The sequence below is a fragment of the Helicoverpa zea genome, chromosome 18 (genome assembly GCF_022581195.2).
Source record: "Helicoverpa zea isolate HzStark_Cry1AcR chromosome 18, ilHelZeax1.1, whole genome shotgun sequence".
In the NCBI taxonomy this organism is placed as follows: Eukaryota; Metazoa; Arthropoda; class Insecta; order Lepidoptera; family Noctuidae; genus Helicoverpa; species Helicoverpa zea.
The window spans coordinates 6,922,719-6,950,501 of NC_061469.1; the positions used below are offsets into that span (position 1 = coordinate 6,922,719).

The window sequence follows — 27,783 nt, forward strand, 5'->3', positions numbered from 1 at the left end:
CTCGAACAAACAAAACAAATAAAAGAGCCTTCACCTTGCTCCTGTTTATTTACAAACACCGTACCGGTGAGGACCCGAAGCAATAAAAAGATCCCACGCAATCATATTTTATCGAGAAAGCTATTTTTCGCAGACGGATCCCACTTCGACCTCCGTTTATGTGAAACGCCTCAATCTCCCTTCACCTACATGGAACGACTTGTTAACAATAATGGGGTAAGCACTAGCCATGGTGTTAATTTGCTAAGAAAGGAACCCTACAATGTTGCAGCTAGGTAGCTATACTTATGTAAGATTCATTTGGTTTGTTTAACAAAGTAAAATAAAAATTCTTAATAAAAGTAAAAATAAACGACACTTATTCAGTGATTATATTATAGATTCCCGCTATATTATTTCAGCTACTTACAAAATCGACTAATAATGTGAAGGCAAAATATGTAAAGAGAATAACAGTTAATTTACGCAGAGTAAAATTTTCACAAACAAAGTTATGACAACAAACAACATGCTTATTAAGTAATTAATACCTCCAGCTCCCAGATAAGTTATAACAATTCATATGCAAATGTTATACAAACATGACACGTGAGCGTTAAGCCAAGGTTATACAAATATATTCCCTATTTTTATACGAACCTAATTCGCAAATAAAAACGCAAACGACTCGGAACAAAAAACCACTCATTCGTTGTTGTTATTCATAGCAGACGGACCGTGAATCCAAATATAAATGGTCCAGTGAAAATTTGAAAGAGCCATTCAACTGTGGGTCCTCAATAAATACCAAAATTGACAGACTACATGACGGCTTTTCTGCAAACAGAAAATTTATTAATGACTCTATACTGGTTGGAAGTTATATAGCCTAGGCCTGTAAGAGGACATAAGGTTGAAGTATATTTAAATATGCAGTAGTACAGGTCAAAATGATTATATTATGTCTTAATTATATTAATTTCAGTATAGCTGTAAATTGAGAATTAATAAACTTAATTACACTGATAATTACCCTTTCCATTAATTCAAGTTGGTTACTGTCAGGAATTAAGACATTCAGTTCTTAAGATAGCTCGGTGCACGAAACTGGTTGGCGAACTTTTAGCACTTAGTTATAATTAGTTCAGACGACGGCTATGCATACAAAATGCACAAAATTAACAAATTGTTACAAGGTAATGAAGATAGTACACGTAATTACTTCAAAACTGAGGAAGTCAGTGAATGTTATGTAATTAGATAACAGAATATAAGTAAGTAGGTGTCGGCCAAGAGAGGAATCCTATAATATCATCTGTTCAGAAATTCCCTGCTTTGTCTCGTTTGTCCGAACATTCATCTCAACGCATCTCTATTCAGGTGTCCACATATTTCCCTTACACGGTGAAAAGAAAAATACCCCCCGGAAAACATACCCCGAGTCGATCGTAAGTTACGATAAAACCAGTAAAACAACACCTTTAGTTTTCCGCTTGACCCTTCAGCAGTTTGTGTGACAAATTTATTGTCAATACGGTACACTTGTTACATAAATATTACGAAAGGTAAACAACATACATATAATAAGTATAAACATATACCTCTGTGCCTGTAGGAGCATTCGTACATTTTAATCAAATATCGCTCTGCAGAGAAATCTGTAAGCAATTACACGTTCGTGATTTCCCGATCATTCCTGTGTAACTGAATATAATTAAGGTGACGGCTGGTGGTTTGGGCAAATGTATTTGTAACTTCATTAATTTCGCTCCGTAATGTATATTTCTCTGTATCGGTGGGATAACATGCGATCCGGTATGGTATGGATAGACTTTGTATACAGTTAAAACAAGTTAATTACAGTTGTATACATTTATGAAAGTATTTATCTGTCCTAGACCAATTCAAGATTAGCTCAATTCATAAAATCCTCGGTAATTTAATTAAAAGTAAGCTTCAAACCAAAAAAATCTACATTATAGCTACGAAATATACCTATACCTCATATCCTAGCCCCATGAATAAAACCAAATTACTGCTACGCATGAATCAGGTCATAAACATAACTCTTATTTTTTTTATAGTAGACATACTACGCATGATTCCATGTTAACAGGTTTCTTTTACTTTTTCTAGCTAAAGCGAAGCTAAGACGAAACAACTACGCTTGAGTCAATTACACAAGCTTAAAATCCCAAAATTCCCTCGTAACCCAACATATCGCATATTAAATACATTTTACTACAAGTATAACACAATATTCATAGTATCGGCGGTACGTGACCTGACGCCCCGCCTAGAAATTACAACGCAAGCAATAATTCAATCAGACTCGGCTTAACCGACCTCTCTCCATGTTTACCAAACACACCTACCCTTATCATGTTGCATGACGACCTTATCCCACCTAGGTGTCCCTCCGATATAGTAATTATGATTAAAAGCAATTTCCACTCGAGTATGAACACAAACAGGGAAAAAAAAACATTTTCAAAACAATTGCCGATAGTCACATAGTGCTAATCGCAATGGGCAGTTGTGTCGACACAGTTACTAATATGTATAATCTGGTTTATTTGGTGATTCTGGCGACCTGGCTCCAATGCGGAATTTGCAGGGACGAAGACAAGATCATGAAAGGTATTTTTTTGTGATTCTTAACTAAAACTACTGCATCTCAAAATAGCGTCAGGTCCAATGTTGAAAGTAATGTACATTGCAAAGACTAAATCACATCGCTACTCAACATGATGTGAAAAACATGCAATGGTACCCCTACAACATGAATTTATAGTATCTAAATCTTGCAATAATAAGGCTAATTCTAGTGGTAGTTTGGACGTGCGTTCTAGCAACGTAAGCCACTCAGAGTGAGGATCGCGCATATATAACACACGAGACTCCCCACACTCGATTTTATCTAGTGTAAGTACGTTGTCTAAGTTTAGAACTACTAGTGTAAGTCGAAGGATATCAAGTAGCGCCCCTGGGAGCAGTAATGGACCTGTGGAAACGACTACAAAAGGAAAAGTCTAGTCCACAACTAGATTTAGTGCCCTTAGATACCCAATAATGTGCCGATGTGAGATATTGCGCACTATTTAAAAAGGAAAATGTATTTTGAACATCCACAGGGGAACGCCCAGTTGTAACTTCGGATTTTCAGAATCTTTTAAAAGCTTTTTAAGGAAACTTTATCGCTCTAGATAACTTATTACCTGTAAAGTGACAGTAAAACAGAGAAGTAGGATTTACCTTAAAAAGTTTACGGTATCTTAAAAGTAGGATAAATTTTATTTGATAAAACATTGCTACAAACTTTTCCATTATATTTGATAAACATTATTTAGTTAGCAAGATTAAGCCTATTTTGATGCACCCCAAATAAACAAAATAATCAAATAAGGGTCACACAATGTCTGCTTTACAAATCGTGCGTTTTATAAATCTCCGAAAACTTTAGAGCTCTAAGCTAACAAGACCTCTGAGACTGCACCATTTGAATAGTTCAATTCAATGATCGTAAATGGAGCTTGAGTCAATCTTATAAACATTCTTTTTCCACAACCAATGTATGTATAACCTCTTTGGCAGAATCAATCGACCCTATTTCTTTTTCCAGCTTGCTACTGGCCGAACGAGGCATATGAGCCGTGTTTCGGCGGGTGTGCGGAGGTGTCGTGCGACAACCCGCGCAACCACCTGCGACCCTGCTACCCCTATTGCGAGCCGGGATGCATATGCGAGGAGCCCTACGTCAGAGACGACCGCACACACCAGTGTGTTCTGCCCCAGGATTGTTCACCGTAAGTATCTCATACTTCAAAAATAGAGGATATTTCAGAACAGCAAAACAACACCTAAATTGATTCTTCCATTTTGTAGAATGAAAAACTCTTTTGATCTCTTATAACGTCTCACTAAATATTAGACAATATTCTCTATTCATTATTTTTACATTACAGAACGCAAATGGGTATACCGGTTCCAGCCAAAAGAGCTCAGGAGCCAAAACAACCGCCAGCTAAATACCAGAACAGAATGCCTCGCACTCACACCAAGCGCTCGGACTCAGACACGATGGACTTCGTTGACGACGTGCCGAACTCTCTGGGCAGTCCCCCCGCCCCAATCAGCGTCAGCACCAGTGTGAACGCGAAGCAAGACGACAACTTCAAGCGCAACAACGAGGTGTCCCGCATGGGCAACTACTTCAACATCGTCATAGCCCCGCCGCCCATCAAAGCCCTGCAACCCAGGAAACTACTGCAGAATGACAACTTCAGAAACGGCGCCAAACGAATTAGCTAAATAACCCATGTACGAAATATTTATACAATTAAATGATCATGGTTACATTTTATCAATTCCTTTCATTCATATTATTGAAATCCTGAAAATGCCTGATGTACATTCTAAAACATCGAAAAATACCTAAACTGAAATAAAAGTTGAAACTCTAATGAGCATGGTTAATGTTGCCATAAAAAGAAAAACAAGTATAGTTCTTTTCTCAAACACATGTAGTAGGGAGACCTAATCAAGAAACGTTTCATATTAAGCTGATGTGAATCAAGTGTAGGTACTCAATTGCTAAAAATCTGTGTAAAAGAAGAGTTTTTCATACCTTGTTGTCCATTTTTTATTAGTTTCGACTAAGAATTGAAAGCAATCACATCCGTTTGATTTCTTTTCTTTATTTTTTGTGTGGCTTAGTTTAATTTTGTCGTTTAGTTACAAATGTGATACAAGGTGAAACGGAGCGATACCTATATCTAGCAGCCATTTTGATTACTACAACATGAACTAAAATACAGTCACAAAAAGTTTAACAATATGCGTAAATTACTTATTCTGGCATTGTTATTATGTAAGTAATGTCAATTTATCCAAAAAAAGTAGATACAATATTATCACAAAACAAAGGTTTAAGCAATGTACACCTATATTTTACAGATAACATCATTGCAATGGGAACGAGAGTTAATAATTATGATTATGATGATATCGATGCAAACAAAAGACACTCAATCATAGATGACAGAAGAAACTGGAGGAAGAAAGCTTTGCTGAAACCAATAGACGATCACAAGGAATGGACAGATAGAAGGAGACATGATTATGATAATAGAGACCCTAGGTACATGGATGAACCGGAACAGAAGATGTTTGGAGGGATAGACAGGCCGAGAGACATGGATATATCATCGCCGTATCGTCCGGGGCCGGGGCCGCAGAGGCACTACGAAGATGAAAAAATGAATTTACAGCAATCTATAAAAAGTGCAGAAGCACCTCATGTACCTCAGTACATGTACGTTCTTACAAGTACCTAATTTGTACCCAGATATTTTTATGATGTTTCAAGTCGTTTACATTTGTTTACAGTGATAAAGAACCAGAAAGAGAAAAGAAACTACCGATGGCAATGAACTGCGAGAGACCACATGAAAGGTAAAACTGAAATAGTTTTAGTTGATGATCAATAGACGAGGCTTCTTATAAAAAAAAAATTAATAGTTCCAGGACGATGTTTCAATTTTCGTAATCATTAAATGAAGATAGCTCTACTGGCTTGAAAAAAAAAACTTCTTATTTATTAAGTTTTCAATATTTTTGTGTTTGTTTGAAATGAAACGAGCAGGTATGAAGCGTGCTTCGCTGGCTGCGCTTCTGTGACGTGCGACAACCCCCGGGACCGGCTGCGGCCCTGCTACCCGTTCTGCGAGCCGGGCTGCATCTGCGTGCATCCCTACGTGCGCGACGACAGGACCCACAAGTGCGTCCTGCCCGAGGAGTGCACTAAGTACGTCCTACTGATTTACTCATACTACAACTTCTTTGAGACAGCGACCCCAAGAATTAATACAACATAAATGATGAATCCTTCTTCTATAAAGTAAGAGAGGAGGCCTGTGCCCAGCAGTAAGACGATAAAAAGATGATGACGATGAAATTCTAAATTATTAAGATGTTGTTATAGTTTATGTCCACTTGTTTATAACAAACTTCTGGCGCCGTTTTCTTCAAAAGATAGATCGGTATTCGATGATGATGATGTCTTAAAGTTAACAATTTTAGCGATACGCGCATTTAGATGGTATAAATCGTTCTTTCTATAATGTCTTATTTTCCTTTACAGAGGCCTCAAGGGAATCCCAGATCTTGGAGACGATATTTAAGTTAATGAATAAAGTACTATGAAACAATGACGTGTGATGGTTTAATTGTAGCGTACGAGTTATTCAATTTAGAGCTATTTATTTTATTAAAGCTATTTTCATTATATTCATTATTTTATTTTACCTTTTTTTTGTCACGATAATTTCCTCAAAATAGGCTTCAAAGTATCCTTCATAACTTAAAACGATTAATTTCTAGTCAAAGATTAACCTAATGTACCTAGTATTAAGCCATACGTAGGCATGCAGAAAACTGTTTATCTTGATTAATTGTAAATGAAATTCGATTTTGTTCTGGATAGATCTGTACATAACTGGATAGATCGCATTTAATTTTTAAAGGAAAAAAGTCTAACATAAAAACGAAGTAAGTAGTTCAGACATCACATTCTGTCATTACACGATACTGTTCAGAGGAAAAAGTAAAAAAAAAAGTTGTCTTAAGGACAATGTTATCGTCATGCACAGATAAAGAAATGAGTTTAACTCGAGTTAGCATTTGGCCACTCTATCATTTCAATACACCATTGTTTAGTGCACAGCAATAAGTCATCAAAGTATGTAGCCATTGTTAGGACAAAGATTTGAGATTTTTGTTACTTATAATCTACCTCTGAAATATAGAGCGTGTTGTGTAAACTAAGTTCTACATAGAAATAATACTTTTATACATTTGGCAAAAAACAAGTTCAAGACAGTTCTGAACGTAATCACTGTACATGTTGTTTGTTTATTAATAACATTTTCAATGTGTACACTTTTCGTCGTTCCACTAATGAGTTTGTTAGTTTTGTTGTGTTTTTTGGTGACCGACCTGATAGCATTCTGCAGCACACATGCGACCAATGAGCTGCGGTATGGTACGTCATAACTTTATATCAAGGTGTCAATTGCACGCCTTTTGAGGTGCATCGTAGGCGATGAAGCAAGGTATAGTACACTTTTAAAATTTATTTTAGACGGATTAAAGAAGAAACAATTCAACTTCAACTCTGGAATAGAGTGGAACTTCCTGAAGAAAATTCGACATCAATCAATGCATCAAACTGCAGGTTTCACTGAACATCTCACTCAAACTTAATCTAGTTTGTGGCGCGAATAACTATACTCTGCATAATAGTTGCTTCTTGAATACGCCATATAGGCTAAACAAAACTGCGGTTTGTTTGTTTTCAGAATGTGGACCTCATGGGAAATTCGAGTACTGCATCGACGGCATCCCCGGCTGCGTCGTCGGCTGCCACTGCCACCCGGGATATTACTTCGATACAGATACCAAAATATGTGAACTAAAGTAATCTTCTTTTAAACAATATGTGTCAATTTCAAAAGCAATAGTGGTTTCATATATATTTTTGAAGTAAAACAAAGCCCAACACAATAACATGTTTATTTTTCAGTGTAAAATTGACACAAGACTTCCGACGCCATTATGCACCTGAACCCTCGCGTCTATACGAACCTCCTGCAATTATTCATGGTACAGACGTCACAGTGTCAACGCTATCACCTACAAACAACAATGCTGATAAGATTGATGAAATTCCCAAAGATACAGATGAACTCGGTGATTGGCTGTACAATCAATTCTTCAAAACAATTGAGAGTCAAGTTATTAATAAGTCGAATAACACAAAGCCGGAAACTAAGGAAAAAGCACCAACGCGCAGAAGTGGAGGTAATAATGCCCCAGCTATTAAATCCAGGAGAAAAGCTCGTAAGTCTATGCGAAGCAGCAGGAGGAAAAAACACATGAAAGGACATGGTCTCAGGCGGAAACTGTTGCGCATTACTGAAGACGACAGCTTGTTTGATTCCGACTCTGACTCTGATTCAAGCGGCAGTTCCAGTGGTAGCGAGGACGATAGTGAAAGCTCGTCTGGTTCCGCTGAATCGAAGGAAAGCGAGGGAAACGGAAAAAAGCCTCCCAACGATAAAGATGACAAAGACCATGGACACAAAAAAGTGATAATATTTAACAGAAGACCAAAGCCACCGTTGCCATCGTTCATATTCTTGCCGAGCATGGACACGCCGTTCTACCCGCCGATAGGCCTGCCGCCGCCGCCGCCGATGCCCATGTACCCCATGGTACCAGTGCCCCCAATGTTCCCTCCATTCCCAGGTTCGTGAAAATTATCTTTTAAAACAATCTGTAATTTTTTATTTCTAAATTTTATAAACGATATTTAAAAAAATGTAGTTTAACTGAATCCCAATCAGTGAAAAATATTTTTATTAAGAAACAATTGCGAATCCAAATTAATTAAACGTTCATCAAGCATTGATTACCATGTTTTACCAAAAGTCAAGGTACTTACTCAATTATTTTATTTCACACTCGTTGAGAATGCCAGAATTGAACCAATTCATTCTGAAATGTTATGTAATGATCCTTTTGGTTGGTTCTAAAAATAGAAATATTTTATAAAAATAGTTTATGCTGCCAGCAGTAGATTTATGTTATTTTTACAAATGACACGACTTCGTACGACTAGCACTATATGACCAGGTCACATCAACTTTTATAGTCGAATATAAAAGTCGTTCATATTTAAATCTAATTTAATAGATATTTTGCAATAAATATGGATGATAACTTTCTATTATTATTTGAAAAACGGGCTAGGAGTGATATATATTAAGCAGCAAGTCTGATTTGAAAAATTATAAATAGTAACCCATTTTAAGGAAGGCTAGGTTCAGTTTTTGAAGGTGAAATATTTTCCTCTGGACGCGGACGAAACATAAGTCATCATTATCATATATAAAAGGGACTTGTTTGTTAAGTTTATCTAGTACGTCATTCTGTCAAGTTTTTAATTTCAAATAAATAGCAATTCAGCAATAGGAACACAATAATTTTGTAATCATAGGTATAGAAATTTTATCGTGTACATATCTATAAAGTCGAATTTCTTGAAATATAGTTCCTCCGCCATGTGACGAGGGAGGGAGCGGCGCCAGCGAGGCGACTAGCCCGAGTACACCGCCTGGGGGCGCCTCTGAGGCATCCACTCCAGTCACTCCACCAAACGGCGCAGCGGCTCCGGCGAACGAATCGGCCGCAACGGTCTCCTCAACCACAGTATCGGAAACACCGCCGACTTCAAGACTTCGGAAGAGTGACCGGCGCAGTAGATTTGAAAAGCGCCTCAGAAAGCCGATGCCGGAAGATTTCATAGCACCTGCAGGCGAACACGGGTAAAAACAATATTTATATGACTCAGATGCATTTCTGTGATATTACATTTACATTTACTTACACCCAAGGAATCAATAAATGCACATAATGTAACTGAATAAGTATGTAGTTCCACTACCAGCTGTTACAATAATTTTTCATTCTAAAATATATTATTTTTTAGGAAACAAAAGAACCTCAAGCATGAACAACGAAAGAACCTTGTAAGTCCTATACTATATTTGATGTTAATACTCAAACGCTGAAACTATACTTAGTATACTAGAAGAGTTTGTTTGTTCGAATTCTCTATTATTTATTCTGTGTCTAAGCCAAAGCTATTAGTATCCAGGGGTGCAAATTAGTTCCCTTGGAGTGGGGAGAGAACAAAGCGAAGGTAGATAGTAAAATACTAGAGAAGAGACTTTTCATGTAGAGAAGATGTCATCACGACGAATATTAACTTGGCGATCTCATGTTTAATAGAGCATTATCTTTTATAATTTTCCTTATTTTCTAGATGCACAAACTTCAGGAGCAAATGAAAAAAAATAATAGAAAACAAATAAATACGAGTGATGCACAAATGGATAATCTAGAAGACGTGGGCTCAGTAAATGAAGAAGATATTCCGGATCTGCCAGACGCATTCCCGCATCACAAAAGGTCCAAATACAAACCAGAAGAGCCGAAGATGCCCAAATTAGAGGACGTTGATTTTACGTATTTATCTCAACTTATTCATCGCGTGAATGAAAGTCAGACTAAAAATAAACTACCCTCGATGCCGTTAGATCTTAACAAGGATTTAAAAGAACTTCAAAGAATTCAGGCTCAACAAACACGTAGAACTTTCGATTCTTATAACTTACCACCTATTAACGATCATCCTGAAGTCAATCAACAAAGAAATTTGCATAAACCAGGATCTGATGACATCTACTATACTAATTTAGGAAGGAAAATAGCTGCTATGATACGCAATGCAGACTTTAAATTGAATTCTCAATTTAAAGAAGAATCTGAACACCACCAACTTCCATACCATTCAGTACTTAATGAAAACAGCCAAATGCCTCAGGCGTATTGGGAGCGCTCTGTCCGATCTCCACTGAAGCAGTTAAGACCATTTAGTAATTACCTCGAAGAGGCACGTACTCTGAGGCATAGTAATGAAAGAAGTCTTCTGAACCTCGAAAATGAGGTTGAAACATTTGCATCTACTCCTGAACCTCTAAGCTTACAAGATCTTGAAAACATTTTAAATACTATGCAAAAAGTACATGCTCACATTAAATTGAGACAACCCTCGACTAACACGAAGCGATCAGAGGTTAGTATGAATGTGAACTTATTACCAAATTACATCAAACCCGAAAACTCTTACAGAAGAATATTAAATGAGCCGAAAAAAGTTGAATATTTTCCAATTTCCACTACATCAACCCCCAAAGTGTACGCAAAGACACACGCACCCAACATAACTAATCTAACGGTCTTCCATAAGGAGGAAAGTAATTACAACTCACAGTTCCACGATTACTGGATGTATTCTGGTAATCAACAAGCAGTTAAACCGATTCCGATATCTGTCTCTACAAGTAAGCCACTTCTACATAAAACACAAAGTCATCCTCATCCTCATTCTCATCCTGACCTTCATCCTCATGTTCAGAATCCTATCAGACCGCTGTCCGTCAGTGCAGTGCTCCCGCAGAATCCCTCCCCAACGAAGGTGCCGCGTACTGAACACCTGGCATTTCTTAGAAGCATGCCTTTAGTGAAACAGACTACTCCGAAAAGATATGAGCCAATACTTGGAAATAACCATAACTTAAATTACTTCACGGGTAACAAACATCATTATATGTTTGAACAAGGTTTATACCCGCTTCTTACACCTTTTCGAAGACAAATAAGAAGAAACTATAGACATCCTTCTTTTTTCCACCCTTCGTTACATCACTTTGAATTCTTCGATTGATATGACACTGCTTTTGTATTTCTGTATTTTTCGATATTAAAAGAATCAATATTTACAAATCAGATTTTGCATTTGTTAATCCTTCGACTGTTTACGATACACGAACCCGAGCGGGCGACGTGGCGTGCCAAGCTGTACCCCGCTGCAGTGCAGTGAATACCTCAGGACTAAGAGCTCCCAACAGATTCACTACGACCTGAACTCACCGACACAGCTCCTCATTCATCGCTTGTCGGGCTGCAAGTCGTTTCACAAAGTTTGAACAAAAGGGTCAGTGGATATGTGGAAAGCCATTTCGCACAAAATACCGCTTGTTGGGAATGAATGGTAATCCTGTTGTATTCTTCACAGACAATTTAATTCCCATTTCATAACGTGGGACGTGTGCTCTGCCGGCGGGTAGTTCGGCTGTGGCTGCAAACCTGTTTATATACCATCAGTGTGGGAGTTGAAGCGTGAGCGACGCGCCGACCTTATGCACCACAGCCTCCTTGTTGCTACTAATTGCTTGTTCTGGTTATAAAAACTCGAAATTTTGACCTTATCAGAAAAAGTACAAGACCCCATCACAAATTTTATGAGGTATTGCAGCTCAGAAATTATTTAATTAGGAATTAATCCCATTCGGAATTTTTAAATAATATTCATGACCCGCATACATTCAAAGTAGGATTTTTCTTCAAAAAATATCTACTGCATTTAACAACAAAAAAACTGTCTTCAAAAACACCGCAAACTGAAAAGAATTTTATTCTGTGCATATTCGCGACACAGTCACAGGACACGTTCGTGTGAGACGCCGATTTATGAAATACTTTAAAACACGACCCGAAAAAAATGCTTTTTGTGAGCATAGATCTACGAATTTAGACGGATTTTTTTCCGGGTAAAATTTTAAAATAAGCAAGTAAAGTACCACACGTACCTTCGCATTCCTGTTAAATTGATAAAATACCAGTATACTACATTGATGAAAAAGGGCACAATAATTAAGGACATGTACCTATTTTATTATGAAAACGTCTACTAACAGTGCTTATTTTTTTCCTGCAACTGTTTTTAGTGTATTATAGGGTAGATTTTACTGTAGGAGTAGCTTAACCCGTGAATAGATATTAGCTACAAAGCACTAAAAAACACACTAAAACACAATAAACACACTCTTTGTTCCATCATACATTTAAGTAAAAATGTTTTATTTTACTGTTAAAATAAATCGATGTCGACAGCATTTAGATAGGAAGTTCGAAAAAATTCTTATTCCAGTAGGAACGCGGCTGACAATTGTGTCTGGTTTGTTTGATGCCTTCAAACAGTGTGCGGGAGTGGAGTGTTTGTGAAACGCCTTTGCGTTCCACCATTGGAAAATAGTGTTCTTATTTAGCGCTGTAGGTTTTTGATACTAAATAACATTCTACGAAATGGACAATACATTCGATTTGACTGCAATCACACACCAGTTTCCTGGCTCTTTCCGTTAGCGAGACGTCGTCATCGGCTTTTCAGCCCACTGGTGATCATCACACATTAAAATTTGTTCAGTTAAGTTTGTTAAAAATTGCTTAAATTAAGCATATCATGGGAGGTTTACCTAAATAAGTATACCTACTTATTGTTGCTGTTCAACTTATTGTAGAAGAACATTACATGGGATTATTTTCTTTCTGGTAAACGCTCATAATTCTTTATGGTAAATTTCCCTAACAGCAGCAAACGCATAAAAAGAACCGAAAGAGTAACCAAACAGAGGAGCGTAGTCGACGTGTTCAAAAATATAGTCCAAACGACAACCTGGCGGGAGTTAGCGGCCCGGCGCTGTTCGCCCGGTGAATACTAAGCAACGCAGTTTGCCGCCTTTTGCCTTCCCTCATAATGCTCCAAATATTTCAGTATCTGACCGTAACAAACATGCTATGGTTAGTTTAGTCCCGGCCTGCCGGGTCAAGTGGCCAGAACTTAGGGAGCCTAACGCGTATGCGCCGTGAATAACAATATCGGCTCTAGGTCTCGGCTTGCGATTAGTTACAGTCCAACTTAGCAATTTATCAGCTTCAGAGCTAGATTAATTTTTATGACTTTGTACTTATCAAGAAACCCTAAAAACAAATTCAGGACAAGTAAGTTCTTTTAAAAAAACTTTTGTCAACAAGAGTACTTAACTTAATTTGTACGCAGAAAACAAAATGTAATTTGCACATGTTACTTTGCACGCTTCAGTCACAACAAAAATAAACAGGTGAAAGTAACAGAAAATAGATTATAATTAGTGAGCGGAGGATGGGATGAGTAGGGACACCAGGGAACATATTAAACTCTGATGAACAAAACACAAGCCCAAGCCTGTCAGTAATCCCACTTCGACCCAACGGGGTCACACGCCGCAAGGACAGACCTTTTTATTTTATGTGAGAAAACCTTTTCTAGCAATGGACCGACCGACTCATTGATTCAGTGTTATAAGCTTAATACTTCAACGTCCACTGCTTAATGGTTCAAAATTCAAACTAAAACGTGGCATGATTAGCAAGTTGTAATGCTATAAGAAAGCCACGATCACATTTCTATAATAAGGTCCATGTATTCTATAGTAAGGCTATAAACGCTCCAATAGTTTTCTTTTCCGTTTTCGCTTTGCTCGTCTCAATGCTTGTAAATTCTCCAAAAGCTTCAAAAAGCTTTCTCCACGTATCGAGACGTCCATCCTAAATAGACGTGGCCGAGAAAAAAAGCGAACACACATAGGTTTAATGCATCAGCTGTTGCTAGTCTCACGCATGTCGAAATAAGTCTGAGGGTACTTGCATGTTACATACTGACTATTACTGTACAGTTGTACACGTACACAAAGAAAATTGGGCTGGGCAAAAGTGATGATAAGTCCTGAACCTGTAATACTGAGTGATCAATGATAGCCTTTTTCTACGTGACTTTAAGCCGACTGCACGATGTGGTTAATTAAGTCTTTAAGTAATATCTAGTTAATTAAGTACTCTACAGTATGTAGGTAAACAAATTACATAGAAATAAAGTGATCGAATTGTTTATATCGTTTTATTTCATCCCATTTAATTAGTCTGTACCTGCAGCAACCTAATAGAGGTTCCGTGATTTATGTGGCACGCCGATACTTTCGATTGATTAATTGAAATTAAAGATTCACGACTGTAGCGTACCTAATTGCCTACAGGACCGACATCAAGCATCGACCGAACCATTTTCAATTGTAGGGACGGGAAACCCTATTTCTAATAGAATACCTACATTCTTTTACCAGTAGACTCATAAACCTATGATTTCTTTTCACAATTTGAATTATAGGTAGTATCGCAGTCAGGTCCGACCGACGTGCTGTGAAGTCGACATCCTCGGGAATACGTACAAGTACTGTACTTTGCGATATTGAGGTTCGCTTACAAATAGGGTCGAAATTTATTCCGCGCCGTATCGGGCTATGCATGTATTTCCAATTTTCATATTTCCCACGGTGGGCCGGGCCCCGATATCTAGTAAATCTCCTACAGATATTTTTATGAAACCGAATTGATTTACAGCTTTCGGTACAGCGAATATAACAGTTTCATGCAATATTCAAGTATTTCATGTTAAATTATCGAAATAGGGATACAAGTTGTTGGTTATCTTTAATATATATAACATTACAGCTGCGTATCAATATAATATGATAACATTACTGCGTACATGGCAGTTAATAATGTTTATTTTAAGCAGCTATACTTATTCTGAAAAGTACCATGAAGCATTCTAGATTTCCTTTCTTCAGATAAAAATACCTACAATTCGCGAAATCACTACACGCCTCTAAACGAGGACGTCTGTTGAGATAAAAAGGTTATTTAGAAGCCCCTACCTTACTGGGTAGCGATAACAGCTTAAACAATTGCGGCAGAAGAAAAAACTGGAGTTAAAGTAAGGTAAAGTACGTCGATGAGCGTTCGCTTAGTCAGCAGGCGGCGGGAAGTGGTCTCCTGCGACGGCTGCGGGCTGGCGACGCAGGTATACCTACGCGGGACAGGTATTTCCCCGAGGCGTGTTTACGACGCACCGCGCACGGCCCAATCTTCACCTCCAAACATCATTGCCGACAAAATGTCCACCGAATTATACACAACAATAACAAACGGAAAGAAAACCTCGGCAGGAAAAGTTTTAAGCCTAACGAAAATGGCACGAAGTTGAGACAATAGGCTCGAAGGTACTTTGTCGGAGTAATTCCAGTGGCGGTGTTTGTTCTGTAAAAGTGAGCCGAATTGCCTCAGTGTATTTAAAGAAAAACTTGACTGAAAAGTACTTACAATACATAACCACCAATTTTCCTCAAGAATTTAAGTGGATTTTGTTGAGTCACGGGGGCCCGATTCTCCTAATTTTACTTAAGCGACATACGATTCACGTTCGACTCGATTCGACTGAAATCCAATCCCGACTCGATTACGATTGAAGCGTATGTGGCATTCCGCTATTTTTTCTTTGAAATAAACGTTTTTATCCTTTTCTGTCATTCAATAATGAATCATTTTGTCTGCAAATGATTTATGATTGCAAAATGATTGTACAGCAAACTACCGTATAGACCAAAATCACCAAAATAGCAGACCAATCGCATACCAATCAAATGTCAATCGAATACGATTGATCTTATATTAGTAGCAGAATGCCCGATATGGTTAAAACTGCTATTGCGATCATATTGCGATTCGATTTCTATTCGATTTTGAAATTATTAACTTAGGAGAATCGGGCCCCAGGTACTTAAATTGGATTCGAATTTTATTTTTTATTATTAATTTGTACGAGAAGAGGCCTGTGCTCATACTTATTGCTTAGCATAAAAACATGTCCCTAGATACAAACAAACGGCATTCATCATTTGCATCATTTGAAGTTTGAAGTAACTCACCATCGGCGTCGGACACGCCTCAAATTCTCTCGACCTTAAACGATTTGGCGCTCCGACCAAATCCTCCAACAAATTAGGATTAGATGAGGGTGTGTGTTTTTAGGGCAAAACAGTAAATGTAATACCAATTGAAAACTCAATTTCCCTGTGAATTGTTCAGGTAGAAGGAATTTTATTTCTCTGCGCATGTAGGCCCTTTTAGCTCCACTACTTTCACGATGATTTAATAGCACCTCTTGATTATATATCTTCAGTTCTGTGTTTCGGATGGCACGTTAAACTGTAGGTCCCGGCTGTCATTGAACATCCTTGGCAGTCGTTACGGGTAGTCAGAAGCCAGTAAGTCTGACACCAGTCTAACCAAGGGGTATCGGGTTGCCCGGGTAACTGGGTTGAGGAGGTCAGATAGGCAGTCGCTTCTTGTAAAGCACTGGTACTCAGCTGAATCCGATTAGACTGGAAGCCGACCCCAACATGATTGGGAAAAAGGCTCGGAGGATGATGATGATTATATATCTCCAGTTAAGGAAATTTAGAGCTAAGTTTTGTAACTTTTAGCAAGTTTAGCACCACCGCTTCCTATTCGGCATGACACGTTTGTTTAATTTTCATATTTGTCATTTAGATTTAACAATATATTTTTCATCCCACTATCTCGGAAAGAGTAGTTTTACCCTTTGATATCTGAGCGCAAAAGCCGTTTTTATCCTCTAGAGCGGCAAAGTGATTTGAATTTAGAACATCGTGTGTAATACTCCATTTGTGACAATCTTGATAAGATTTCAAACACATACATATTAAACAAATAAAATACTGCTTAAAATAATTAGTCAATTAATTAAGTAATTTTTATTATTGTTTTTACATAGATTTTTAACCTCGTTTCATTTTTAAACGGAGTTTTCAAATAAATGAACTTTAATAGGCACCTTCTTCTTTTTAATTTGATACTCATTATGTGCGCGCCATTTTGTTTTTTGCATTTAGTAATTTCCTCGATGAGGTGGGATGAAAAGTTACGAGTGCAAAGATTTTTCACCTTGTGCTCTTTTGGTGACCGAGCAAGCGAAGGATTCTAATTATTGATTCATTCATTATTTCATTGATTCATTATTGATCAATTTTAGAATCCTTCGCTTGCTCGGTCACCAAAATTGAGCCCGCGGTTAAAAAGCAACTTTGCACTCTTGCATAACAAATAACTATTGTTACTATGTACCTCCAGATATCCGCTTAAATCTTTGAATTCACCATAATGATCTGTAGATACTTTCATATAAAAGCTGATTTATGGCGTATAAATAATTCATATAAAATAACAAATAAGCAGTGTATCGTTCCTCTGAGATATCAACCCTTACTTACGAGCGTCGGGCCGCTTGTACCCGAGCGGTGCGTATTGTGAAGGTATTTTGTACGTACATCATCATAAACGTGAAGCATTTGAGCACGTCATCTTGTAAATCTAAAAATGGAAATTTAAACGGTCGTTGGAAGGTTTTTATATATTCTTTTTGACTTAAAAGTTAAAGATACTTTTAAAACAGTAGAATACCATTACCAAACTCTAGTTTTATCAATTAAACAATTAGATTAAGTAACAAAACCGTCTTCCTAGTGTTGTTATATCAATAGCTTTCTATATTTCACATGTACCAAATATTTATCATTCGGATAAATAAAAACAACTCGCAGAAACAAAGAACGCCGTGTTCGCGTCTCTAGAGGATGGCAACACAGACAAACAAAACACAGTCAATCAAGCAAATCTTTATGTACTTGTCGGATCGTTTTGTTTACTCTGAGTGACATCATACACGACACACAATTTTACCAAATACAAATTAACTTCAGCGAAGACATAATTTTACCTTTAGCCCTCCTCGGGAGCCTTGCGAGGGAAGTGTTCTAAAGTCTTTGTTGATTTATGTGAAAACTTGGCTTACGTGCTTATTAGGCACATGTATTAAGGTATTAAAGAAATTTTATGTTAGGTTTACAGTAACGAGAAAATAAATATTGAACCTCCACGTGTAACTATGTAGATAACATGTTTAAATAAAATTGTCAAAATGTAATTTTCAGATATTTTTTCAATATTTTAAGAAACAAAAAAAAACTTTATTAAAAAAAATGTTCGAACGCAGGAGTAACTACATCTATTATTCAGTTATTAATACCATTTATTTAGTAAAAAAAAAAAAAAAAAACTTCAATACATACATGAATACGTTCGACATAGGTAATTCCAATGCACAAACCGCCTCAGAACATCGAACTCGATTTTCGAGAAACGAATGTTGGCTTGAGAATACGAAGCTACAGATAAAACGTGCAATCGGTAAAACTGCTTATTTTACTACCACTTCGATCTGGGAGGCGGATGGGATAGGCCCGGGACGAACCATCCTCAATTAGGGATAGAACGTATACTATCTAGCCACACATTCTAATCAATAGTTCGACCCTGGATTATATGTAGTTGTATTTAGAGGTATACTACATGTTGGACAGATACATGATATGTATTTTTTGTGATTTCCATATGAAATTAAAAGGAATAATCGGTGGAAATTAGGCACGTGCGATTGCTAGAGTATTTGCAGAAGCTGAAAATGCAGCTTCTTCTTTTTCTTCTCCACCTTGACGAAACCATCCTTGCCACGCGTGGCCTTCTTTGGACCGTGCCGTTATCTTTATTAATTTGGATAATACATGGTAGGTAAGTATTTTGTAGTTGCAAGAGAAGAATTTCAAGTTTTTTAACAAATTAATTTAAAACTCCATAGTTTATAACTCTACTTGTATCTCGTACAAATGATGCATAAACTTAGTTCTGCGGAACAATATCAAGTGTAAGTGAACGATACAACTTAATTAAATGCACCTCGTCCGATGTTTTTGCCGAGCACCTGTTGTTACATAATATGTTTAAGTTAATAAGTCACCGCTTGCACCCACGTAACTTGCTACCACAACACGACGTCAGACGGTACTACAAGAAGTGCTCGTGGATCCCGACTTATCATATGAATATTAATGACGTCTATCAAAATGTATCACAAATTATTTTAATTTGAGAACAGGAGCGCTGTAGGATGATCTTGTTAAAGAAGCCGTGAAGTAAAGTCAGTATGATCTACGATATGACTTGGTTATGACTCGTACGATGACAATATCGCAGGCAGTGTGGCACTTTTCCCTTGACAAAGAAATTTTGATTTTATCAGAATAGTACTAAGTGGTCCAGGTTAAATAACACGAATTTCACATTAACTGACTGATAACTTACAAATAAAATAAAATATAGTTAAATTAATAAATTAAGCGTTACTTTGCAGAAATCCATGAAATAAAATGTTGTAAAAATCCTATCCTGCGGAATCAACGTAACGTTACATATTTTTCCTAATATTTTAAAATATGGTTAGCAAAAGTCATATCCAGTAAGTGATTGAAGTTGTCTCTTCAGCGCGTCTTGAACTAAGTTTGTATTACAAGCTTGAATATGCAGACAGCAGATGTTAGCAACACCGCATATAAATTACTAACACGACCACAATCCGCGCTAGTTTTACCTTCACATCATAATTAATGCATTTAATAAATCCTCTTTTCTTCACATTTTACTTCGAACATTTCGTAGATACCAAACGTGTCCGGGAGCTTTGATTTGACGCCAATCGAAACCTGAGAATAACAAAAAAGTGGTCTGGCTGAACCATCTGTGTAAACAAACTAAGGCATTGCTATGGCATGTAATATAATTATGTACCTACCTTTTTTTAAACGTATCTTATTTTGCTTGCATTTATACACCGTTTTTCTGTCGATGTTTATGGATGCTTGCCGCACTAAAAAAAATGTAACACAATAATCTTTTAAATAAACGAGCTATAGCAGAGTCTAGCAGTTTTTGGTTTGGATTGGGATTTAATGTTTCTATGCTGGGTTTCCAAGCAGTTGGTACACTCCAGCCATCTTCTCTATCGTTTGGATGTTTTTTTAAATTTCAATAGCCTAGCGAATCATCCCAGGCAGGATTGGTTTTCTTTAGCATGGACTTGTGGTTTATCAAATCCGATGTAATGTTGGGCTTTTTCAAGTTTGTGTTCACAAACTGCTGCCTTTCTGGAACGTCGGTGTTTGACATCGGCGATGTGTTATTTTATGCTTCTTTTAGTTTGGCCTATGTATGAGAGACCACAGTCACAATTAAGTGTATATATACCTGCATCTTGTAAAGGTATGTGACACTTGATAGGAGGTATGAATTAACTGATCATCATCGGCGGCGAAGTAGGTTTTGACTGAAGGCCGATGTTCTGATATAGCCAATCATGTCTGTGACTTCTCTAATGTATAGAAGTAAGGCAGTAATCTGCCTGCTGCTGGGCTTTGATTTTACTACGACAATACGTTTTAAGGGTTCATTTTGTCTAGGATTGGTGATATTACAAAAATCAATTAAATAATTCTTTTGTTTTCTAACTTAGGTACGTAGTTATAACAACCTTCAACTGTTTCTAAATAGATAGCTGAAATGCTTCATAACGGCGGTTGCAACAGCAGCTACATATGGCGTCCTCCGAAGTTTCAGCGAACTTTATAAATGAGAACTACAGCACGCGGCGGGAAATTTGAATTTTTTAGCAGTTACCTGCGCCTATAAATCAAGTGTAAAGTCGCCCTAAGCTCTGCGAGATAGCTTTCTGGAACATTTTAAAATGTAAATGACCCTCAACTCCACACCTCTGTATAGACGTCATAGATACTGCTATTACAGGCTGTCTGGACAGCTTCATACGATGACGAATCCAGAATGTAGTAGGTAAGAATGCACCGTATAGGTAGTGTTTTTTACATGTGCGAGGGACATATAGTTTTGATATTTCAACATAATGATTCATTTATAATTATGATAATGCATGAAAAAAATGTACCTACTATTACAATATATGAAAAGTATTGTTGTTCAGCTATTTGATTCAGGCATTGATGAATAAAACAAATTAATAAGACATAGGTATAATCATCGGAAAGGATATTGAGCCCTGACCTTCACCCTTCACATGCGCAGAAGTGATTTATTGGTTTATTGTCTTAGATAAGTGTACAGTGCGCAAAGCGATCCCCACTCTTCCGTCGAGAGCTCATTATTCGTGCTGATAACTATACCTAAACAAAAAATAAACCGGCCAAGTGCGAGTCGGACTCGCGCACCGAGGGTTCCGTACAAATCCTGTATAGATAAAAAGTGAGTCTCGCGCCAACTGTTCAGTTTAGAACAATCATAGTTATGGTAATTTCGTGAGAGTCAAAATAGCTAATATTTTTTATTTTATAATATAACTAAAATAGTAGGCCAGTACTTTGTAAAAGTTATTTTATTAAAGTTATTTATATACAACATTTTATAGTCATCATTCAGAAATCTGATTGAAAATAACTAATTATGTCTTAAAGGTCATTGGGCATATCTGACCCGCTTTGTAAAAAGTGGCGGACATGAATCAAAGTAGTTTTAAATCGTGGAGAATGGTATGACGTTTCTTTGAATATAAATATTTTATTAAAATTCCATGGAGACGAATGTCCAGGATCGTTTGAAAAATATAAAAGACAAGCAGTTTCAGAGGATTGTACAGGTTGCAATGCTAGTTTTTATTGTTAAAGACTTTTCATAAAGAAAGAACATGCCAATTCGGATGACCAGGTTCTGATGAGGATCTGGAAACCCTGAGAAATCGATGGCAACTCTTGAATATTGTAGTCACGCATCGAGTCAAAACCAGACATGTGAGTGTATTTTTGAGGGTACTTGTAAACAGTGAAGGTTTGGAGCTGATTTGATTATGGAGACTACAGAGAGTCGAGGGAACTTCTGAACGGTATGTTGCAACTACCACGTGTTTGGGCTTATTTTATTCGTATTGGCGAAGACTTTCCACATAGATAGGTTTAACTGCCATTGTGGCATCGATAGCAAAGATCAGATATAGTTATGGGAACTCCTTTACAATTTATAACGTAACCTAGTGTTGGAGCTTATTTTATTTTAGGTGATGAGAATTCACTACTAATGGGATCTTTTATTTTTTTAAACATACATAGAGTTCTCTCGACTTTCTCACGTCTCCATCATCAGGTAAGCTCTAAACTTTCACTGTTTGATAGTATCACCAGACATACATCTGAGAATCAAGTTTTAATCCTATGCATGCCTACAATTTCTGATAGTTGCCCTCGATTTCTCAGGATTTCCATCATCAGATCCTGACCTGATGACAATGGAAATAAACGGCGAGTATACTCTTTCACTACAAAGAAATGATTTCTCAAATCCGTCAAACTTGGTCGTTTAAATTCCCCATTGAAATGAGGAAAATATTTGATGTTTACACCTGATTTTCTCTAGAATCCCATGGTTCACATAGATGCGACTAATGCCATAGTAAATCAGAGCCTTTATCATTATACTGTGCTATATTTCGTTCGTATCCGCCGTGGGTATGGTTTCCATACTAAGGTGCCCAATGACCTTTGAATTATTTAAAATTTTTCACAGTTTAGAGGCAATTATATTTAAGAAGTGTTTGATATGAATTTCAACTTTAATATCTCTACGCGTTCATGTAAAAAAGGGTAGGTAGTAAGTTTATAATTATTAAAAAAATATTTTATGTCGTGTAAGCAAAAATAATATTTTAATATTTTATGTAACTTCAAATATATCATTTTCGCAATTTTTCCTTTATCTGTACTATATAACGCTGCTTCGTGGCGAATTTCAAGATTCTGAGTTCACGGGAAGTACCTTGTAGGTTTTGATTCCCTAGCGTGTGACGGAAATTCGTCTAAGGTGTCGGCATAACTGCTGTATCTTTTGATCGCGTTAACTTAGAAGTTTAATTTTTTTACTGCCTAAAGGGACATTAGACTTAGGTATTTGGTATAAATTTCAATTTGATATCTTTATTCGTTCGTGAGAAATAAGGTAGTAAGTTTCATTTTATTAAAATATTTTTTTTTTATATTATATAACTAAAAAAATGAGATTTTCGCAATTTTTCCTATATTTGCATTATATGACAATGCTTCATGCCAAATTTCAAGACTCTGAGTTTACGGGAAGTATCCTGTAGGTTTTGATTCCTTTGCGAGTGTCCAAAATTTGTTGAAAATATCGACATAATTGGCTGTATCTTTTGATTGGCTTGGCTTAGAAGTTTGATATTTTCACAGCTTAAAGGGACAATAGACCTGAGTATTTCATGTGAATTTCAGCTTGATACGTCCACGCGTTCTTGAGATAAAGGGTCTTGACAGACAGACAGACAGACAGACAGACAGACAGACAGACGGACAACAAAGTGATCCTATAAGGGTTCCGTTTTTTCCTTTTGAGGTACGGAACCCTAAAAAAAGTAAAAAGAAAACAAAAACAAGAAAGAAAGGAAGAAGATGTTAGGTGCATCGGTCTAGAAGTCGGTGTCTAGAGGATGCATCTATATTTATTTAACCACCGTGATCTAGACCGATGCATATAAACAGTTTTCTTGTTGTTTTTAGAAGCTGTTATTTTTTTTTTTTTGTAAAAAGTCTTTCTTTTTCTATTTTTAACTTTTGTGTAAAGTTCTCGTCAATACGAATAATATAAGCCCAAACACGACGTAACTAAAACATACCGCTGAGGAGTTCTCTCGACTTTCTCACGTCTCCATCATCAGGTAAGCTCTAAACCTTCACTGTTTGATAGTATCATCAGACATACATCTGAGAATCAAGTTTTAACCCTATGCATGCCTACAATTTCTGATAGTTGCCCTCGATTTCTCAGGATTTCCATCATCAGATCCTGACCTGCTGACAATGGAAATAAACGGCGAGTACCTATACTCTTTCACCACAAAGAAATGATTTCTCAAATCCGTCAAACTTGGTCGTTTAAATTCCCCATTGAAATGAGGAAAATATTTGATGTTTAAACCTGATTTTCTCTAGATTCTCATGGTTCACATTGATGCGACTAATGCCATAGTAAATCAGAGCCTTATATCATTATACTGTGCTATACTTCGTTCGTGTCCGCCGTGGGTATGGTTTCCATACTAAGGTGCTAAATAAGGTACTAAGGTGCCCAATGACCTTTGAATGATTTAGAATTTACCACAGTTTAGAGGCAATTAGATTTAAAAAGTGTTTGATATGAATTTCAACTTTAATATCTCTACGCGTTCATGTGAAAAATGGTAGGTAGTAAGTTTATAAATATTAAAAAAATATTTTATGTCATAAAAGCAAAAATAATATTTTATGTAACTTCAAATATATCATTTTCGCAATTTTTCCTTTATCTGTACTATATAATGTTGCTTCGTGCCGAATTTCAAGATTCTGAATTCACGGGAAGTACCTTGTAGGTTTTGATTCCCTAGCGTGTGACGGAAATTCGTCTAAGGTGTCGGTATAAACTGCTGTATCTTTTGATCGCGTTAACTTAGAAGTTTGATTATTTCACTGCTTAAAGGGACAATAGACCTAGGTATTTGGTATAAATTTCAATTTGATACCTTCATTCGTTCGTGAGAAATAAGGTAGTAAGTTTCATGTTATTAAAATATTTTTATTATATTACATAACTAAAAAAATGTGATTTTCGCAATTTTTCCTATATTTGCATTATATGACAATGCTTCATGCCAAATTTCAAGATTCTGAGTTTACGGGAAGTACCCTGTAGGTTTTGATTCCTTTGCGAGTGTCGAAAATTTGTTGAAAATAGCGACATAATCGGCTGTATCTTTTGATTGGCTTGGCTTAGAAGTTTGATATTTTCACAGCTTAAAGGGACAATAGACCTGAGTACTTCATGTGAATTTCAGCTTGATACGTCCACGCGTTCTTGAGATAAAGGGTCTTGACAGACAGACAGACAGACAGACAGACAGACAGACAGACAGACAGACAGACGGACAACAAAGTGATCCTATAAGGGTTCCGTTTTTTCCTTTTGAGGTACGGAACCCTAAAAACAGTATGTAGTTTGGTACCTTCTCAAGTAATACTTTACTAAGTAAGTAATTAACTTTACTGGATTATACAACCTCAATGCAACAACCTACTACCTACTGCCTACTACATCAATGCAACAACTTCAAAAACGACTATCTAAACCTATTTAGATTTTTCTTAAAAAAGAGAAGCTCATTGATGGATATATCCATCAATGGATATGGATATGGATGGAATCTACCATTACACAGAGTTCTTCCCTCCCTCTAGATTTGATGATTTGATCTCCTTAAAATCCTGTGCTGATCTTACCGCCCTCTCAGTACAGCTACAGAAAACACGTGTCTTACCACTGAAATTCAGTTCTTGTCGCTTTATATGAACACCTACGCCATCTAGTGCGTTTAATTGGAACTATTGTATTGAAAACGAACATCAAATGCATAGCAGAGGCCCAACTTCTGTGACTAAGCAAGAATAGTTCTACGTAAACATGCAAGATGCCGTGTTTGTTGATTTGACAAAGTAGCTACATATATGTGCAGGAAACGGCAAGGCCTTACATTATCATTGCGATGCGCATAGCAAACAACGATTTCCTATTTCAACGTATCTAGTCAGGTAGATGTAGCTTGATAGCTGGTATTTGTTTGATGATCCATTTTTTTTTAAGACGTCAAAAATCATCAAATGACCCCTCCCACTGTGGGTTAGCAGCGCGGTGAGGGAGTGTCAGACTCTTACTGACTAAACACCGTCATGTTCCATCGTAGGCTTTTTATGTACCAGGGCCGCAGTAACTCTTTCGAACAATCCCGCAGCCCTTGTTGATACATCTCAACGACTTTATCTGTACTTACATGACCTTCCGTTAAATAAACAAATGCCAATATATAGGTAGCTAGGTACTTATACAGAACAATTTCGTATACCTTTGCTAAGTACTTATTCCTGATACCGTTTACCATTAACCTCTTTCTATTCTCTCTTCGTCGTTACGAACACGATAAGACATAGGAATGATAACCACCTATTTGCGATACGTATTGGAACATTATTTGAAATCAATATTAAATACCATGTATAACATAATTATTATCCATTAACGTTGCTTTATTAAATGCTGCGTAACCCAGATTATCTAAGATATTTGCCTTGGCACTAATGCAAACGCATCGACACTGACATTAACTACAATGTCAATGCTTTTGCTCAGTCTTATTTGGTATCACTCGATACACTGCCCACTAATTGATTCCCATAGAGCAATAATGTAATAATTACTCAAAAAAATCTAAATGCGTTTTAAAACAAAAAGAGAGTCGAGTTTGATAGATGAATGTGCCCCAAATGCGGAGTTACATCACAGCAAATGGTCGTAAATCACCGAACTCTGTAAATAGCCCAAGTTTGGTGACGATCAACAGACTGACAAGCCGACGATTTAAATATCGTAAAAATTGTTTGATGCTATATTTACACTGCCGCTTCCTTGGTGCTATTCTAGAACCTGTAACGGATTTGCCGTATAGTAGTAGGCACTGTGAACATAACAACCCTAATTTGCTTATGACATCACACTTATTTCATCTTTTTGTAAAAGAAGATAATGTCTAATCCTAAAAATACCTAAGTTTTATTTTTCTTAATTAAGTTATCAGCACATAGCTCTGCTGATTTTATAAATATTTTTAAACTTGGAACTAGGTCTGTTCATCATCCGTGGCATTAAAACACACACAACTATACGTAGTAAGCTATATGACCATAGGCCTAGTTCTCTATTATGTAGAAACAACGTAAGCAGAACCGTGGGCGGAAGCTAGTAGGTAATTTATACCTTGACCCACCACGCACTGATGGTTGCATCATAATTTAATATAAATCTAAAATCTAAACAGTACATGTGTCTTGTTCAATCTACTTACATAGCCCGCTGTGGCGACTTGCCATCTCATCAAATCCAATTTAACAGAGGCAGAGACTGAATTGACCACAAATTGACGGTACCTATTCTCACCACTTAATGAACTTCCTCTTGTTCTTAAAAAAAATAAGTATTCTCCATACAAGACTATTCAACAAGGCCGTGTTACAAGTTAGTCAATCTATTCCAAAAGAGGTGAAATTTTCGTCTTCTATAATGTTATAACAAGGATTGCTTAATTCCTCATATGACATTACAAAATGTGGAGTCACAGCGAAAACATACCTACAGTGTTAGATGTTAGTCGAAACCGGTTGTAGCAGTTCTCGTAGGTACATGCCCACGCGCATCTTATGTCACACAGCGATCATATGATAAGTAACATAGTTTCAAGATGGAGCGGATTTTAATATAACGGGCGTAGATATGTAGATTGCCAGAACCAATCACATGAGTGCTAGAGGATAAATTGAACTCTTCAAACTGAACTCATAGATTGTTGACACAAAAACCCTGATATTTCACTTTAACTTATAATCAGTATAGTTATCGGCACGGATAATGAGCTCTCGGCGGAAGAATCGGAATCGCTTT

General features: G+C 36.9%; 4 protein-coding genes across 4 annotated transcripts; all 4 read left to right on the plus strand.

The window, feature by feature from the left end:
• Positions 1-2,259: 2,259 nt before the first annotated feature.
• Positions 2,260-4,290, plus strand: LOC124638983. The gene is made up of 3 exons (XM_047176165.1): positions 2,260-2,619; positions 3,602-3,785; positions 3,945-4,290. The coding sequence occupies exons 1-3, from the start codon at positions 2,508-2,510 to the stop codon at positions 4,288-4,290; spliced, it is 642 nt and encodes a 213-aa protein (XP_047032121.1). The 5' UTR covers positions 2,260-2,507.
• A 300-nt stretch (positions 4,291-4,590) lies between these two features.
• On the plus strand, positions 4,591-6,189 carry LOC124638998. The gene is made up of 5 exons (XM_047176205.1): positions 4,591-4,849; positions 4,936-5,293; positions 5,368-5,433; positions 5,624-5,785; positions 6,122-6,189. Exons 1-5 carry the CDS (start codon positions 4,816-4,818, stop codon positions 6,159-6,161), a joined length of 660 nt encoding a protein of 219 aa, XP_047032161.1. The 5' UTR covers positions 4,591-4,815; the 3' UTR covers positions 6,162-6,189.
• An 892-nt stretch (positions 6,190-7,081) lies between these two features.
• On the plus strand, positions 7,082-8,294 carry LOC124639134 (wiskott-Aldrich syndrome protein family member 2-like). The gene is made up of 3 exons (XM_047176369.1): positions 7,082-7,091; positions 7,338-7,455; positions 7,562-8,294. The coding sequence occupies exons 1-3, from the start codon at positions 7,082-7,084 to the stop codon at positions 8,292-8,294; spliced, it is 861 nt and encodes a 286-aa protein (XP_047032325.1).
• Positions 8,295-9,327: 1,033 nt separating this feature from the next.
• Positions 9,328-11,329, plus strand: LOC124639235. Its single transcript, XM_047176508.1, has 3 exons — positions 9,328-9,365; positions 9,530-9,569; positions 9,866-11,329. Exons 1-3 carry the CDS (start codon positions 9,328-9,330, stop codon positions 11,327-11,329), a joined length of 1,542 nt encoding a protein of 513 aa, XP_047032464.1.
• The last annotated feature ends 16,454 nt before the right edge of the window (positions 11,330-27,783 follow it).